Source organism: Poecilia latipinna, unplaced genomic scaffold (genome assembly GCF_001443285.1).
Source record: "Poecilia latipinna isolate Pla-1442-1.1 unplaced genomic scaffold, P_latipinna-1.0 Scaffold1743, whole genome shotgun sequence".
Lineage (NCBI taxonomy): Eukaryota > Metazoa > Chordata > Actinopteri > Cyprinodontiformes > Poeciliidae > Poecilia > Poecilia latipinna.
In genome coordinates, this window is record NW_015114359.1 from 2,247 (window position 1) to 19,890 (window position 17,644).

General features: G+C 39.7%; 1 protein-coding gene across 1 annotated transcript in view; it reads right to left on the minus strand.

The window, feature by feature from the left end:
* Window positions 1-2,877: 2,877 nt before the first annotated feature.
* The window catches only part of LOC106964967 (collagen alpha-1(XI) chain-like), a 105,178-nt gene continuing 90,411 nt past the window's right edge, over window positions 2,878-17,644 (minus strand). Inside the window, exons 47-67 of the mRNA XM_015060790.1 lie at window positions 16,049-16,102; window positions 14,861-14,914; window positions 14,691-14,744; window positions 14,403-14,456; window positions 12,407-12,514; window positions 12,166-12,219; window positions 12,007-12,060; window positions 11,635-11,688; window positions 9,819-9,872; window positions 8,375-8,482; window positions 8,046-8,099; window positions 7,740-7,793; window positions 7,096-7,203; window positions 6,937-6,990; window positions 6,817-6,852; window positions 6,649-6,702; window positions 5,628-5,874; window positions 5,320-5,432; window positions 5,099-5,167; window positions 4,742-4,975; window positions 2,878-4,121 (exon numbers count right to left, since the gene is read on the minus strand). Coding sequence (XP_014916276.1) covers window positions 3,975-4,121; window positions 4,742-4,975; window positions 5,099-5,167; window positions 5,320-5,432; window positions 5,628-5,874; window positions 6,649-6,702; window positions 6,817-6,852; window positions 6,937-6,990; window positions 7,096-7,203; window positions 7,740-7,793; window positions 8,046-8,099; window positions 8,375-8,482; window positions 9,819-9,872; window positions 11,635-11,688; window positions 12,007-12,060; window positions 12,166-12,219; window positions 12,407-12,514; window positions 14,403-14,456; window positions 14,691-14,744; window positions 14,861-14,914; window positions 16,049-16,102 — 1,818 coding nt within the window. The 3' untranslated portion in view covers window positions 2,878-3,974. The remainder of the gene's footprint in view (window positions 4,122-4,741; window positions 4,976-5,098; window positions 5,168-5,319; window positions 5,433-5,627; window positions 5,875-6,648; window positions 6,703-6,816; window positions 6,853-6,936; window positions 6,991-7,095; window positions 7,204-7,739; window positions 7,794-8,045; window positions 8,100-8,374; window positions 8,483-9,818; window positions 9,873-11,634; window positions 11,689-12,006; window positions 12,061-12,165; window positions 12,220-12,406; window positions 12,515-14,402; window positions 14,457-14,690; window positions 14,745-14,860; window positions 14,915-16,048; window positions 16,103-17,644) is intronic.

The following is a 17,644-nucleotide window of genomic DNA, read 5'->3' on the forward strand; positions in this document are numbered from 1 at the left end:
CTAATTGGTTCTCTGCTACATTTATTTTGCAAAACATTACTGATAAGTGACATCCTTGACTTCAACACACTTTCATACCCCAGTGAAACCCCCAGGCTCCCTGGGAAGAAAAGATAATTACTGCAGATTTGCATTTTTTTGTGGACACTTGAGTGGCACAGATAAAAGCTGTGAGCTATTATCACATCAACATTATACGGATTATGCTGTTAATTACGCTTCATGCGATCTTTGTGTGCACATCACACGGAGATTAAAATGGAAATCAAGATATTTGAGCACAAAAGCCGTTTCTTCAGCCTCTGTCGATGTGGATGCGTATGACACCATCATGCTGTTTGAGTTACCGTGGAAAATTCAGACTTTTGGCACTCACAGTTAGCATGGGATTTTTTTTTTTTCATTGCAGTTTTTCAAAAGCTGCTGCAAATGGTGGTTCTCAGTACAAGTCCGAGAGACTGCAGAAAAGTAAATGGGTTGTGGCCCGAGCACAATGGCCTCAGTAAAAACTGAACCCAGAGTGGGTCTCTAAAATGTAGCAAGTTAGGTTTTGACCAACTTCATCCAAAGACACCAAAAAAAGAAAAAGAACATGTGCTTTGATGTTGATACATCACCACAGGTAAAAAACAAAAAAAAAAAAAAACAAACTGGTTTGCAGAGAGGTAGAAAAATTCCTACTTTAATTCAGGGCCAACACCTGATGATGAGGAGATAACAGGATACCTCAGGACTCAATCACTGGACAATCCAGTTCCAAACCCATGGGAGGAAAATTCACACAAACACTTTCCTGCAAGTCCAGTGAACCACCATAGAGAGCATTTAGTATGTGTACACACATTTCAGAAAAAAAAAAAAAAAACACCCTTTCAGTAGCCTGACACCAGAGTCTCACAGTGATATTCTCTTTCTGCACAGAAATCTTAAGTCGGCTAAATGTCCCAGTGTCGGTTAAACGTCATGTTTTAATTCATTTGCATGTTCTGAGCCACTGGTTTGAATAATGTTAAATAACTTCAAATTCAGCATAATTGTTGTCAAATGTTTTTCAGGGGTTTCATATCTAATACTGTCTCATAGATATTTTTTTTTTATTTTTTTCATTGAGCAGATATGTTGATTTTAGTCTCAGGATTTGTGATTTAATGTGGAGAGATTTTTGTTGAACGCACTTTATTTATTCTGCTCTCGTTCAACTGCAATAAAACATTCAGTGAATATGCATTTATCGAACAGCACAGTGCATCAATTAAAGTGATGGGTGAGGGCGGTAATGGTCAGAAATCCCACACAGGGCTGTAATGTGGCTCTTTGTAGCCCCGCCAGTCGTGCGTCTTGGTTAAGCTGTCAGTTAAGGTGTGCATTTCATGTCTTCGTAGGCTTGCACTTGTAACCTGCTTTTTCAGCTTCTGGATGAAAGACTGATTAATACTTTGTTACACCTTCTAAGCCAGGGATAATGTCTTACAACCAAAAACCTGCTGTAAACTTTATCAGAGCTTTATCCATAACTTGTCTTCTATTGTTGAACACATTTTATTTATTCCACTCTGTCCAACTCCTTGGTTTTATTGATGTTTGTTCATTTGCTCAGAGCGGCCGTGTGCATCCTTTAGATTATATTGCAAACTGGTTGGGGTGTCTTTACAAATATTCGGATCTTTGTGGGTTTTGGTGGGACATCGTCTCGTTGCATCAGAGTGAAACACAACACAAATGCATGGTTCTGACAGTTGAAACCTGAACTGTCCATACACTGAAAAGACATTGCAAACCTAAAGTTTTAGCATGGCCATTACAAAGCCCTTATTTTAGTCTTGAAGAGAATTTGTTGGTAGATCTGAAAAGGCATGTGAGAGAGTGAGGTGGCCTGCATGCCTGACTCAGTTACACCAGTTCTGTTGGGAAGAATTGGCCACAATTCCAGCAAACTATTGTGAAAAGATTGTGAACGTATACCCATAATGTTTTACCCAAGTCATACAGTTCAAAGGCAACACAATCAAATAGCAAAATAGGAAATATATGTTTACGTCTAATTTTAAAGACATTCTTTACTTAAATCTCTGACATATTCTCACATTGTTGTTGTGGCTCTTAGCAAACAGACATGACTTTTGACATTTGCTCTGACTAACTTCAGATAGTGAGGAAAAAAAAAAACTGCCTGAAGTTTTTGTATGCTTTTTATTCAAATGTATATATATGGAGAAAAGTAACCCAAAACAAAACCATATGTAGTTTTTCTACCACTTAGCAATCAGGTTTCTGTTGGTGTATCACAAATAACCCAGTAACACAACATTTGTGTGGGTGTAAAGTGACAGGATGTCAAAAAATTCAAAGGGTATGAACACTTTAGGTTGTTCTAAGTGTAGCATAATGAGCCGAATTGAGGACACGCCGTGCTTTTAGGAAACCAAAACCACAGCAGACGAGTTTTCATTCAGCACAGTTTGAACTGGGAAAGTGGCTCCAGTTTACTCTCATTTTATATTGCAAGTGAATGCAAAAAGATTGCAATGCGCACAAAGCACCAAACATTTATTGCAGTTGTACATAGGTTGAAGACATACTGTAATTACACAGGTTTTTAGAAAGTGGCTCTGAAGTATTTGTTGCCAGAGCTTTTAAGCCAAGAAAGTGGCGATGCAAACAGATCTTGATCGAGGTCAAATCTGAGTCAGAGAGAGAGGTAAAGAAAAAAAAAAGAAAAAGAGTGGGTAAAATGAGCCCAAACACAAAGAATCACTTATCTTTCTTTGTCTATCGGGACAAAGGATGGAGATATTAGTCTTGTGGCACAGAATCACAAAAAGCGAACATTACTTGTTTCTGTAGTCAAACAGCCAACAACACAAATGTTCAGTCCAATGTTTTTCAGAGCCCAATTTTAATGTATTTCTTAAATGAACAATTTAAGGCACATGAAAACATTTTGTTCATTGTTACAAAGGAAATATCCACAAGACGTCTTTGGGATTGAATGAAAACAACTAGACATACCTTTCCCACACACACACACACAAAAAAAAAAATAGTTTTATTAGTTATAAACCACAGAAAATATAAACTTGACTGTCTAACGTTCAGATTTTTTAAGGAAACTGAGGTATAACAGCTGGAAGAATAAGCCCTTTTTTAGAATATTTATATTATAACCTCATTTTATTATGGCTTAATTTCCTACTGGGAAATTTATTTATTTATTTTTTGGTTAGATGTTATGTTCCAGTTAATTTCTAAGCTCACGAAAGAGGACAAGAATCATGTTATTTACAAGAGGACTGATTCATACTTACAAATTGAAGCTTTAGTCAAATGTATGTCGTAGATGTTTTCAGACAGATTCTAAGAAACTTTAAATATCCTAACAAAATTTATTCTAACAAAGTTGACCAAATATTTCTTTAAAACCAAAGAAGCACATGCAAGTTGTTAAGAGTGGATTCAGAGAGGAACAGTAATGTACAAAATTCAAATATTATTAATTACAGTTTTATCAAATGCACTGTTTGTAGCACCTTTAGTGTTTTGCGATTCTGCACAAAAGCACCTCTGTGGTATAATTCAGAGCATCACTTGGAGCATGCAGAGAGGACCGGGGGATGGGAGGGCGAAGTTTGGGGCGAGTGGATCCTCTCTTTAATGCTGAAAGTATGCCACTGTCCACCACGGCATCAAAAGTCCTTTTCCTGATGTCACTCTCATTACAAGTTAAAGTCACGTGATTCTGGCCCTACGAGGGCAAGGAGGAGTTTCCCCTGATCAGCGCTTTTAAGGCAGGGTCAAAGCGTGCTTTTCTTCTTCTCCCAGCTAGTCGGACCTTCTTTACAATAACGGAAAATGGGATTTTACTTCGTAGGAGACGGTAGGTGGTGGCTGAGAGGGAGGCTCTCTTCATGTGGGTGTTACTGTTGACTCTCTGACCCTGTCCTTCAGCGGGGCGGGGGGGGGGAAGACGGGCGTGTCTAGCCGAGGAAACACACGGAGCCGACCTCGAAGCCGAACCTCTGGTTGGATTCCCCAAAGTCATTCAGCATTACATCAATGATGGGTAACTGGTCGATGCGAGGTGTGTTAATTTCCAGCACTGTCCTTGAATAACCCTGCTTCATCTGCACACAGAGTGAGAAGAAAGAGATTCGTCACATGATCCAGAGCAGTTTCAAGTATCTTTCAAAGTATTCATTCAGTTCCAGCTGGAGTTTTTGACACAAGCGGTAACTTCTTAAGAATTAATCCACTATAACTTCTTGTTTCTTCTTTTTGAGTTATGTTATTTATGTAGAGATGATGTAGCTCAGGTACTATTGCTAAAGCCTCAGTTTGTGCTTTTCAAAGCTTGTTAAAAGTGATGACAGATGTCAATCACTATAGAATACTGTTTCTTAATCACAAAAAAACATGCAGTGTAATGAGCATGTATGCATTTTTGACAATCTAAAACAGCACTTTTTGGAATTTTTATTCATTTGTTTCCTTTTCAATTGGATAACGCGAGCAGTGCAGTGGTGTGAGAAGCCAATTTTGGCTTTTTATTATTCCTTCTAAGCTTGGATATCCCTCATATTGGGGGACTGTTTCTCCCACATCAAATATGAACACTTCCTGACACTTTTTTTCCCCGCAACTCTCTACACGTTTGTGAGGATTAGGGGGATTTTGTGGAATTTAGAAGAAAAAAAAGTTTAATTGCAAAGTGAAACTTTGAAAGCGAGCAAAAACGTCTGTTTACCGAGCAGCCATCCATCAGCGACTTGATGAAGGGATTATTGTCATAAGACATTTCCTCGTCGTTGGAGCCCAGGAAGCGCAGCGCTCTGTCGTAGTTGTCGGCCTTGGAGTCGTACCAGGCCACCGACTGATGGCAAATGTAGGTGAAGTTCTGCCGCGCCGAGGAGCTCAGCAGCTTCAGGAAGGTCATCTGAACAGCGTTGATGCTGTTGTCACCACCGTCCACGTAGCTCAGCTGAGAATAGTTGGAGGAGGACAGAATTAGGGAAATACCAGAAGGAATGAAGGAAATGAAGAAATTCATGAAGAAAACATCAAAAAACATATTCAGACGTATATCAGTGTCTTCTGGACTCACAATTTTGCCACGCTTGAATTCACTAAACCATGAACCTGGTGATTCCTTAGGCCAGTTGGATATTCTAACCTATAAGAAATGCCCACAAAAAAAAGTCAAGTTAATAAACACAATATATATTTCAATTTCTAAAAGCAGCTTTTACACAGTTTCAAATGTTACTAAACGACCCTGGAGCATGCATGCCTTAAACGGCTGCTGTTCTAACACCGTATACTCACTCCTGTTGATTTCTTGTCTGGGTAAATGCATGTTTCTCCACCTGCTGTGAAGTTACAGAACACTTTGATGGCGTCTCCGATGCAGCCCTGGTTCGGATCAATCCAGTATTCACCTGAGAGAGAAACAGATCCATAAAATAAGCCAACTGTCTACACGAGCTTTTATCTTCTTTAATGTTTTTCTCATCTTGTTCCACTCTTCATGTTTCTTTTTTTTTTTAACTGAACTAAGCTATTTAAAAGTTTACTAATTGCTGCTATTGATACGTTGTGCTAAACAGCAACATTAAGGATCGTATTCATTGTACCGTCGGGGAAATCGGGCTGGCTGAGGTGCAGGTCATTGCAGGTCCTGGCGGGATTGTCCTGGGTGCCCATGGGGAACTTCATGCGCTCGATGTCCTGTTTGAGGTTGTTGAGGGATCCGAAGACGTCGTCCATTCCCTCCATGCCGTAATCCGTCAAAGCCTCATCTCCTTGCGTTTCAGCCTGCCGCCTGCTCTTTTTGCCAGGCTGCTGAATGGGCAGCGGCTGGATCATGTCACCAGGTGGACCCTGCAGCACAGGAGGTAAAGATTAGCTTGTAATGATAACATAGTAATAATATTATCACTAAATCTACTTTCAAACCTTGAGTCTAAACGACTCCATTAAATCTTTTTTGCCGTTTCTATGTCGTCAGACAAATCAGAACTGTTTTGCTGCTTTAACAAAGATTTTATTTCAGTTTCACGTATAATTAAGTCTCTTATTGTAAACCTGCATGTTCCCAACAGCCATTCCTGTTCCCAGTGATCAAATCTTTTCAGCTTTTCTGTCAGTTAGGCTAAAGACCAAGTCCTTGTGTGATTTTAAATATGGCTTTCTTGTCACCAGTCATCTGAAACTAAACTGATTTTCTGTTGCATAAATGCCAAACAAGGTGCCCCTCAAGGCTCTGTGTTTGTCCCAACACTGTTTACGCTTCACATCAGTAAAGTAGGTCAGGATGTTCCTGATCTCACTACGGTGATGTTAAAATTGCTGATTGTTATGAAAGCACAGCTCACCTGGAGTTTGACTGTCTGCAGGTTGCATTCGATGTTATTCAGTCTTGTATATTCCACATAAAACCGTGCCAGTAAAAAACTCTTTTAAGTCCTATATTGAAAGTAATTTTCCCTGTATTTTCTCTGCTTTTCTGCAGGAGTGCCCTGCATTAAGCTCCATCGATTCCACCTAAAAATATAGAATTACCTCCTTCATCAAAGAAATTAATTCTTGTCTAACCAACTCTTTAAAACTCAAAACAGTCTAGATTACAAGGGACAAGCTGAATCTATAACTTACAGGTGGTCCAGGTGGCCCTATGAGTCCAGGATCTCCCTTCTGACCAGTTGTACCCTGATAAAGAAAAACACATCATGGGGATGTTAGAAACGCTTAAATGCTTTATTCCAACCTCTATCCTTATCTGAAAAATCCAAAACATTCATTGGTGAAGGGAAAGTGACTTACGACTGATCCCTTAGATCCTTTCTGTCCTTGCGCACCCTGGGGACAAACAAGTCAATGGCAATGTAAGAACGAAGGTCAGAAATGAGGCAAGACAAACTTTTAACGAGAACTGCAGCTTACAGGAAGTCCTGGTGGACCAGGAGGCCCGAGTGGGCCGTGTGCTCCACCGATACCCTGGCGACACACAGGATGGAATGAAATCAGTTGGCAACATAATTTTACCAATAAACCAAAATGTTCAGATAAATAACTATTTCTGTAAAATGACAGGAAACGTACAGGTTCTCCCTTGCCACCTCCAGCACCCTGGGGTCCGGGTAGACCTCTGTCTCCCTTCTCTCCCGGTTCACCCGGGGGTCCAATCAGACCAATCAGACCAGGATGACCCTGGAGCAAAAAAAAAAAAAAAGCATTATTTCATTAAAAGACAGAAATAAATAACATTATTAAAGGAACAAAGTTTACTATTAAAGCACTTATTGCTTTGGGGGGCAGAAAGAAACAAATATGCAAATTGACTGGGAAATTTATATGAAGTGTCTGGCCAGGCAAACTTTTGGCCAGAGTCTTGATTCTGTCTATAAATAATTAGCATGTTTATTGAGGTGTGTCTTTCCACCTGCCACTTTGGATGAGTTATGATCATCTGCTTTTGAATGCTGCATGTGGGCGCTAAGCCAATGAGTATTACAAAGACAATATTTTTGGTCTTATACATATTCATCCAGCGCATTAAATCAGCGAGTGAGAAACCTCCTCAGAGCAGAGCGGCTTTTCATCTCACTGGGAGGAGGGGGAACACAGCCAAGGTGCACGCAGGCCTAGATGTGTGCACGCTTTGGAAGCTTCAGATAAGGTGCGAAACCGGATACGAGACATTGACTATAAAGCAATATGAGATTAGCATTATAATATTGTCTTGCCTTTTCTCCTTTGGATCCAGAGTCACCTTTCATGCCAGGAAGTCCAGGCGGTCCCTGAGGAGAGGAAACCAGTGCAAATGACACAAATCATGTTAAATGTGCCTTTTTTTACATGTTGCACAGAGCAACTGAAGTTATAAATTGTGTAAATATCAAAAATACATTTTAAAACAGCATATTTTAAAGAGGAATTGGTCTCCGGTGTAACAATATTAGAAATTTAACAGCTGCTTGTGCAGTGTGCATTAGCAGTGTATCGGATTTTAAAACATTTCCAAAGCTTAGTGATAGAAAGAAATGCCTTACGATAGGACCGGGAGGGCCATCTTGACCAGATGCACCAGGCAGTCCTTGCTCACCCTGGAAGAAGAAGACGACATAATGTTTTCAGCTGGGGTCAGGTTTGGAATGCCACCCAGATCCAGAATGAATTGTAAATAAATTTACACCCATTCCCTCCAAGGTTTATACTTCAGGAACTTGGGTAAGAAAAATAATTACAGACATCAACAGTGATTTCTTTTGCTTGCAGCCCTTTGACCTCACCTAGAAAACTTCCGACCTAAAATATGTCACTACTACGCGGTTGTTCCTTTGGGTGATAAAATCAAATATTTTGCGTCTTCCAGACTCACAACGGGGCCAGGGATTCCACGCAGACCCTCAGCACCAGGTTTTCCAGGGGGGCCCTGAGATCCCACAGGTCCTGTTTTCCCAACAGGTCCCTCTGCTCCGGCTTCTCCCTGAAATACACGGAAAACCATCATGTGCTTCCATCTCAGGCATATAAATCAGAAATAATAAAAGAAAAAAAACCATTAAATGTGGATTCTATTCAGTGACTACATCACCTTTACCCAAACTTCACAAAAGGTTAAATATCACTTTAACAAAACATATTCTATGGTACTCTGCAACGTTCCCTGCTCCAAAGGAGAACAGAACAAAGACTGGAGTATTTGTAAGATCTTAAAAGATGAAATGTTTTCAGGAGAAACATCAGGTTTTCATGTATTGAAGCTCCAGAGGTGCATAATATTGACCTGGATGATTGAATGGGGGGAGATTACGCTTCTCTCACAACCAATTAGGCCCAGATTTGACAGTCTCAAATCATCTCCCAGGCTTTGCCTTGTTCCTGTCAAATCGTCTCTAATCCTTTACCCGAAACGTGGAGCGGGTGTCTGTGAAGGGGGGTATGTGAAGAAGCGAAATAAGAGGAGGAATGAAACAAAGAGCGAAACTACGCCTGCGGTTTGTCAGGTTGTCTGACTTAGAAGTCAAACATTGTCTTTATGGCTTAAACAGACATTTTCGCCTTGATGCTGGTGCAAACAAGAATGCAACGGTGAAACAGTTGGAACGTCAAGAGACGCAGCTGCTTCTTATGTATCCAATTTGCAGGTTTTTATGAATATATAGGACTCCTCAGCAGGATATCGGGTGGAAAGAGTTGGAGATGTGCAACTTTTCTGCTGTTTTGTAAGACAGAGAGAGAGTTTTTGGGAGATTTCGAAATTAATAAATCATATCATATTACTCAAAGCAAAACGCAAGTCTCCAAACCTACATAGTACCACTGCTGGTGTTTGAACCAATATAAAGAGCCAAACTTCTCATAACCTTTTAAAGTTTGATACAAAGAACAATTGTGAGAAATTTCAGCATTTGAAATCTTTACCTTGTAGCAAAATGAAAATTGAAACTGGCTTTCCCTTTTTTTGTATCATAATTGACACCCACATATGTGTGTATGTATACATGTGTCAATTATGTGCACCAGATATATATGATGGAGCACAAAATATATTTAGTTGTATGACGTAGGCTGTAGTAGTGGGTTTACAATAATAGTGTAAAGCTACTCCTACAGCAGAAGTAGCAGTCTAAGGAGTATTTGTCATAAAAATTATATGTTGAGAGTTATATGGTTAAAACAACTCAGATAACATAAGAGCTTAAGATCCAAGAGATCATTTTCAGTAATATCTTAATAGTGTGAAATATCCAAACAAAAACAAAAAACAACAACCTCAATCACTAGAAAAAGTAAATAAAATCCAAATGACTAGGACTTACCTTAGATCCCTTTTCTCCTTGCCTTCCCCCCTGGCCTTGAGATCCGAGAGGTCCCTAAGAAACACAACAACCAATCACCATTAGACTCTTTTCGTCTCAGTCCCCAAGTCTAATGTTGGCTTATTTAAAAGAACCAGAGCACAGGTGAAGTTCATCTGGAGTGGAATTATCCAAAATAAACTAAAACGCAGTAGCTTCTAATGCACATTAATCATTTAGCTAAAGCATATTCTGACCTTGAGAGAGGGAGAGGTTTGCAAGGTCGGCCAGCATGAGTGCAAGCAAACTGTCCTACATTCTAAATACAAGCTGATAAAAATGCATTAGCATTTCCACACAACAGCCTCTGGTCAAAACCTTGTAAGTGGGCTGACATGTGGCATTAGAAGCTATAATCGAATAGACCAAACAAAAGCCACACAGGTCATCAATGTAGGTCATGAACCCTGGCAAATATGTGTATGCAGGCACTAGTGTGTGTGTGTGTGTGCTAATGTAGTCAAGAAGCTACATGCATCAACGAACACCAAATCGGAGTAATTTTTAAGGAGATATTGGGAAGGAGACTTAGCCAGACTTACTCTGGTGAAGGATGAAAAATTATATCACGAAGTCCATTAATACGAACACGGAATGGGAGTCTAATTTGTCCCGGGCTAGCTGGAGGAATACAAATTATGGGGATAAAAAGTGCTTACCAACGTCTTTAAAATGTATGACCAACCCCACATGGCCTGCATTTTAAGTCAAGCCAAAGAGTTGCATTGTAAACTGATGCGCATGATGCAACCCGAACCTCTCAGCTTGGAAAATACAAACCACATAGAAATGTCTAATCACAGATGATCCTATGCTATTAGAAACACCCATTAATTATTTTCTGGCAAAAGCCTCCAAAAGCACCTCTGATCGCATCCCTCCGTTAAAGCGATATGCACATTGAGAATTTGGCTGGTGATTGAGAATCCAAACTTTTTACGATCTGTGAATACATTCTAACCAAGTTCAAAAAGGAAGCAATTTTCTATGCCAATTCATCAGGGATAAAATAAAAACATATTTTTTATTAGTTTTGACACCAGGCTAAGAGTTAGATTACAATTTTTACACCTTGCGCAACAAGAATGCATGAAGAATGCTAAACAAATAACAGAGGGAGATATTGATGAACGTAATTTTCCAAATATAATACATTACATATAATATATATTATTGCATATAGTCACTGATTGTGATTTTGATCTCTGTTTAGTCTAGCTGATCCTAATACATTATGGCTTATGATGACCTCTGATCAAGTAACCAAGGGACTTCCTGCTGGTGGATATTATAATTGGAGTTTATGGTAATGTGAACATTTCCACATTCCCTCATCTAAAGCTATGAACAGATTATACAACACTACTCTACTTCAATGGTTTCTAGAGAAGGCACAAAACATCCCACTGGCAGGAACGTGTTCAGTAAGTCCAGTACGCTACTTCCTGTTGCAGAATGTTCCTGTTCACACCCAGAAAACAAAACAGTGTGCAATGGCAAAAACAGCAAACATAAAACTACCAAAGGTCACTGTTCAAGTTTAAAGGACAGAAGGTGACTGCGATCTACAGTTACTGCAAACTCTGGAGACTCTGCTTTTCTTATGGGAATCATGTTCAGTGAAACAGAGGGAAATAAATTCAAAATCTAAGCATACCATCATAAATATGTATCAGTGCGTAATGAAGTAGCTCAGGGCTCGCTAAAAGCACTTTCAAAATAGAGAACATCTCAAGAGCTGAGCAGGAGTATCTCATCAGATGCATCACTTACTCACCCTTTTGCCAGGGGGCCCTGGTACTCCAGCTTCACCAGATGGACCTGGAGGACCCTAAATTAGAGCATATAGGAACACTTAGCTCCACTTTATAGAAATTAAGTGGTGTTAGATAATGAGCTCTGCATGTGATAGGAAAAGAACAATATTCTGCAACACAAGATGAATATTAAACACCTCAACTATAAGATTCCTCTTATTGTTAAAACTGCCAAAAATACAAAAAATTTGCTTTGTAATTTTTTCTTAAAGGTTCGACATTGTTTAGCAAAAGCTGTAAAAGAAAAATCTGAATATAAAACAATAAGCCTTTACTTGGTGATTTTGCCTTTACTTGGAAAGAAATGTAAAAATCTGATCAGCTAGACTCACCGGCTGTCCAGGTTCACCATCATCACCTTTATCACCAGGTAAACCATCAAGACCCTACACAAAAAAACATAAAGGAGCCAGAATTGACTTATCAATTACTTTAACACCTAAAATCCTATTAATAAGACAAAAAAAGGGAAAAAAAAAAGCGGAACGTACCCCAGCACCAGGCTCACCAGGGGGACCTGGGTCTCCTGGGAAGCCGACGGGTCCCTGCAGACAAATCAAAACACTGAGAAGACCGAGTTTGACTCAGATGAGTCTCACTGTGTCAAGAACAGTTCTAGCAGCAGACAGGTAAAATGAGACGTGTGTCAAAATTGCTCTGCCGCTGACGGCTCTAATGAAGCATCAGCCGTCGCTCAGTGTGAGAGTGTGTGTTTAAGAACGGCGCACGTACAGGGTTTCCCTTGGGACCATCGTCTCCGGGGGGGCCTCTGCCGCCAGGGGGTCCGGCAGCACCGGGTGGCCCGGTTTCTCCCTTCTCGCCGATCTCTCCTCGGAGGCCCTGAGGAAAATTGTGACACGGCTCTGTCATCAGAGAACCAGGTTAAGGCCAACGACACGATTGTTGAATTAGGATGGGGAAGACAAGTGCGGTTAACTTTTCGTGCCATATCGCTTCGGCTCTACTAAAAGCAAAAACGGACACTTAAAACGTTGGTTCTGGCTCAGCAGTTACTCGCACATCACTGCCGGTCCAGAACCATCAGCTGAGCAACTGGAGATGAGTCACTGTCAGCAAGGCACCTTAAATTTTCAACCTCGATTTGCTCTGCTGCACTGAGTCTATTTATCACTGTAAACAGATATGAGCCAGCCGGCAGATACATCGATACCCTCCGACAGACTGTCACACAGGGAGCCTCACGGCTGTAATTAAGATGAGACGTTTTTAATCACGGGCAAACAGTGGCTACTATTTACGAGGATCAATGACAACAATGAGATTCACATGTCAAATCCAAACATTATGTAGCCATTTATACCAGCTTAAAGATAAAAGAAAAAAAATGTCTTCACACACACTTTTATAAACTGATCTTCCGATTTGATGATTTTAATAAAAAGAATACACTCCCTAGAGCAGAGGTTCCCAAACTGTGGGGCGCGCCCCCTAGGGGGGGCGCCCTGACATTGCAGGGGGGGCGCGGGAAGCCGTCTGGATGAAAAAAAAAAATAAAACATGAACACTGTATGCGCTGGGATTTTACCTTAGAATGGCCAACTCTCTGTTATTCCTATGTCAGTTTGATACAGTAGGGCTTCCACACGTCCCATATTTGTGTCCTCTGTCACTTTTATCAGCAGTTAAAACAGTTTAGTCCGTTGTTAACATGTTGTAACCTGTTTTTCCGAGCCGCCTTTAAACGCAACATGAGCGCTACGACGCTCGCGCTGGGTTTCCACCTGTGAAGGAGACCTGCTGCTGCTGTGGAGCTACGTAGGTTTGTGTTAGAATCACGGCAGCAAACCAGCAAAGAACTTTTCACAGTTTTTCCCTCCAAACTAACCGACTGAGTTGAGAGAAGCTGCTGGATGCAGGTAATGTTAGCTAAAAGATGACTAGCTAACATCAATACAGAACCTTAAGCTTAACAAGTACCTTATAAGCTACCGATGTTGGTGTCTATTTTCAGCTACGTACATTCATTTTGCCCCCAAAGAAGTCGATGTCCCCCTCCCCCCGTTAATCCATAGGGGGTGGGGGGCGCAGAAAATGTTTGGAAACCACTGGGGGGGCGCAGAAAAAAAAGTTTGGGAACCACTGCCCTAGAGGATGTTTACTATCAAAGCGGTAATGGTGGGGGAGTCCAAGGCCACAACGCCCAGGTCACAACCATGTCATAAGACACTGTCAAAGCCAGAATCAATTCACATTGGTTTGGGTAGATTTATGTGGTATAATCCCCCCAAAATGATTGAATAACTAAAATTTCTGATTTTATTTCCGCAACACCCCACCCATCTCTAATCCCTCTTCCACAAATCCAGTTTGAAATGTTCACAAAACGTAGGGCATTCAGTCCAAACAGACTCGATATGTAAATAAGCATTGGAAAACTCATCCTAGGTAAAAATGTGGTTTTAATTTCTCAAACACTAATGTTGCCCCTCAAAATGCCACCCCGTGAGGTGGAGAATTTAGCTAATTTCAAGATCCATCTCTAAACCTAGATGTAGATTAAAAGACTTGCTTAAGAAAAGTACAAAATGTAAAACAATGATGTCAAATATCCAGAAGTTAAAATTCCAGGAATGTTGTTTTAACATTCATGTTTCTATGCTGGAGAGACTTTGAGCATGAGGACAAACTTTTCCTACTGGTGAAAATAAAATGTATGTAATATGTATGAAACAAAATAAAGAGAATGTTTGTACTGTTCTAAACTTACTGGGGTACCAGGCTCTCCAGGTGTTCCTGGGTTACCGGCTTCACCATTTTCTCCCTGTAAAATGACATTAGTAATGTCTTAGCATGTATATAATTGTGTTGTCAGATCAGATAGCGTTGCATGTTTTGCAGCAATGCAAATGAAAGGTTGAAGGTCAGACTCCTTAAATATTTGAGTTTTGAGGCAGAGAATACTTAAGGAAATAAAACATTAAAAAAAATTATGCATTTGAGCAGGAGTTGAGAAGAACATCACTCTTATATTAATTCTCAAATTTTTGATTCTTACCTTCTCACCAACACCGCCCATTGCTCCAATACCCCCAGGGGGACCTTGTGCACCCTTAAGACAAATCACAGCCATATGAAGTTTTAAATCTTTGTTTGTTGATTTTTAAATATTCTTTTTAGATCAAATCCAAGCAAAATTAAATATGCCAGCATTAAAATTTCACTCACATCAGCTCCACTGGGGCCCTGTGGACCCCTGGGACCTGGAGGGCCGGGTGGACCCTGTCAGAAAGAGATTAAAGATCAGCAGATTTATTTTGTTCCCAACACAGAAAGAAGAAAATATGAACTAACTGCTTATTGATAGTCGTTTTATTTACATGTAACCACGCAGAACATTTCAATGTAACTCTAAGAGTTACATTACTTGATAGCGATAATCATAATAGCATATTTTAAGCTTTAAAAATAATTTTATTTTTAAATAGGACATAGCGTTTCCCCCCCCACACACACAAAAATGCAGATTTTTTACTAAAACTTGATGCTGAGTTTATGCTACTAAACATTTGTTTCACAGTTTTCACCAAATAGTGAGTCAAAAATACAGAGCTGATTTGCTTGGCTAGAAGTCAAAGGTTAGACTCATTACACAAAGAGTGATAAGCATTTTTTTTCTTAATTTTGATAATTATGGATTTCAGCTTATGGAAAAAATTTAGAAAAATAAAAAAATAATTTAAATATGAAAATATATGCCTTTTGAAAAGAACTTTTTTCCTTCCACTCAACATTCAATTAAAATATTTAATGCAAATCTCTGACAAGCCAGCTTTTTTAAAGATGACGATTCCTCTCTATGACTGTATGCTGGACATCTGTCAAGTCAACAGTCTTTGCTGATTATGAAACAATCATTTTTAATTAATCTAATGTGAATTTCACCTATTCACACTCAGATTTATACACCAGCACACAGAAAAGTAGGTAATTTGGAGCTAGGTGCCTTGCCCATGTTCACATTTGACAAGAAAAACCTACAACTTTACCCCTGAGCCACAGCCACGTTGCTGACTGATGAAGAAACTGACAGTTTGCTGCATCTAAGTATTTTAACAGAAAGCTTAGTGAAAGGAAAAATGCTTTTCCTTGGGCCAATATTTCTGTGGTGAAAATATCTTTGTCATATGATACTACTTCTATCAGTAAACTAAAACTGTTATAACATTATTATTTCTAGTTATCACAGTCAACATAGTAGAAATAAAAGGTTGAAATCCAACTGGCAGATATATTTCTTGTTGAGTTATTAAACTCACCCTCCAATAAAAATATTCCAACAAATAGTTCTCTTGAGTGAAACTGAGTGCAAAGGTTATATTGTAATAGCAAAGTTGCAGAAATGTCTGCACTCACCATTGGTCCGACATCTCCGTTCTCTCCCTTCTCACCAGGAGGGCCTGGCAAGCCCTGTAAAGACGACAAATACTGCTTAGCACACAGAAAGGAAGGTAAAATGAGGCAACGCTCCATATTAAAAAGTCCACAGACAGGAACATATATACATTTGTGCTGCTCATTACCAGATGCTTTTAGTTGACACTTTTTGAATAGGAGGCCATTGGGATGCAAAGCGATGGAGAGTGCATTAATACTAACAGAACCCTGGAGCATAAACACACAATTACTCAAAAGGGACACCTATTGTAATTAAAGGGTATGGGAGGCTTGAGTATAATCAGCCTGTGTAAATTGCAGGGTGGAAACTCCATCCATCTACGTCCACAGTGGAGTGGAACGAATGTGACTGTGCAGGCGGTGCCTATTATGCAGCTATGGGATTCAGTCAAGCTCAACTAAAAGAGTTGAATGCACCTCAGAAAGGTGGATGTGTAGAAAGGATGAAGAAGGTGTCACTTTCCATTGTTGTCTGCTGTTTATCTGCATAATTGCAGTTATTATGTGTTGTTCACAATGGTGGAGCATGTGTAACACATAAAGGTATGGAAAGCAGCTGTAGTTGTGGGAAAGCAAGAGTATAATGATATGGATGTGAATCAGTGCTGGAACATATATGTAGTTTCAACCTATTTTGTTGATTTGCAGTAGCACTGAAAACTATTGATAATGAGCAATGACTGGAAGTTTGGCGTTGTGGGTTCCTGGTGTAAAAATGGGAAAATAAATAAAGCCTGAACTAATTTCTTCTATAGCACTTGTATAATGGAAAAAAAAAAAAGAAAACATGTTGAAGCATTTTATACATGTAACCCTTGCTTATTAAACGTGTACTGAAGAAAATGAATTAGTAAGGAAGAAAAAAAAGCATTATGAGTTTCATTAGCAAAGACCATTATGCACAACAAACTTGGAGCGCACATCAGAAGAAATCAATAATTGTTCAGAGTTGGCATTTACTCCATTTCCACACTAGCCTTGAACTATAACAACACTGATATGAACAAATGTGATATTTACTTTTCTTCTGCGTCCTCGTTGTAACCTCTTAATCTGAACAATTCATCCTCTCAGAGGAGGACTCCTATACCTCACAGCAAACTCTGCACAAACTGGAAGGATTTGAGGATAAAGACACTCCTTCCCCTGGTCAAAAATCATTAAAGCTACAGATAATTGCATTGAAAAGCTGAAGTTGCAGCAGCTGCTGCTGTGTATTGAAGGATGGCTTAGCCAAAAAAAAAATAATTATAAGAGGGGACATGGAGTGCATTATGCCCAATTAAAAGCCAATTGCACTTAATAACAACGTTATCTAGCCCTATTGACCAACGAAGCTTCGCTCTAATTTCATCCTCAGTGGGTCCTTGGATAATTGACTTTGAGGTACTCTGAAGAGCGCAGTTTCTTTATTCACTGACATTAAAGGAAGTTTCCTTAAACTTCAGCTCATCAACTTAAATGAATCAATGTGGTAATTTTCAGCTTCTCTTTCATAAGCTCCATTTTTTAAAGGATTTTATGAGTGAGAAACTGTTAAGAGGTAATAGGCAG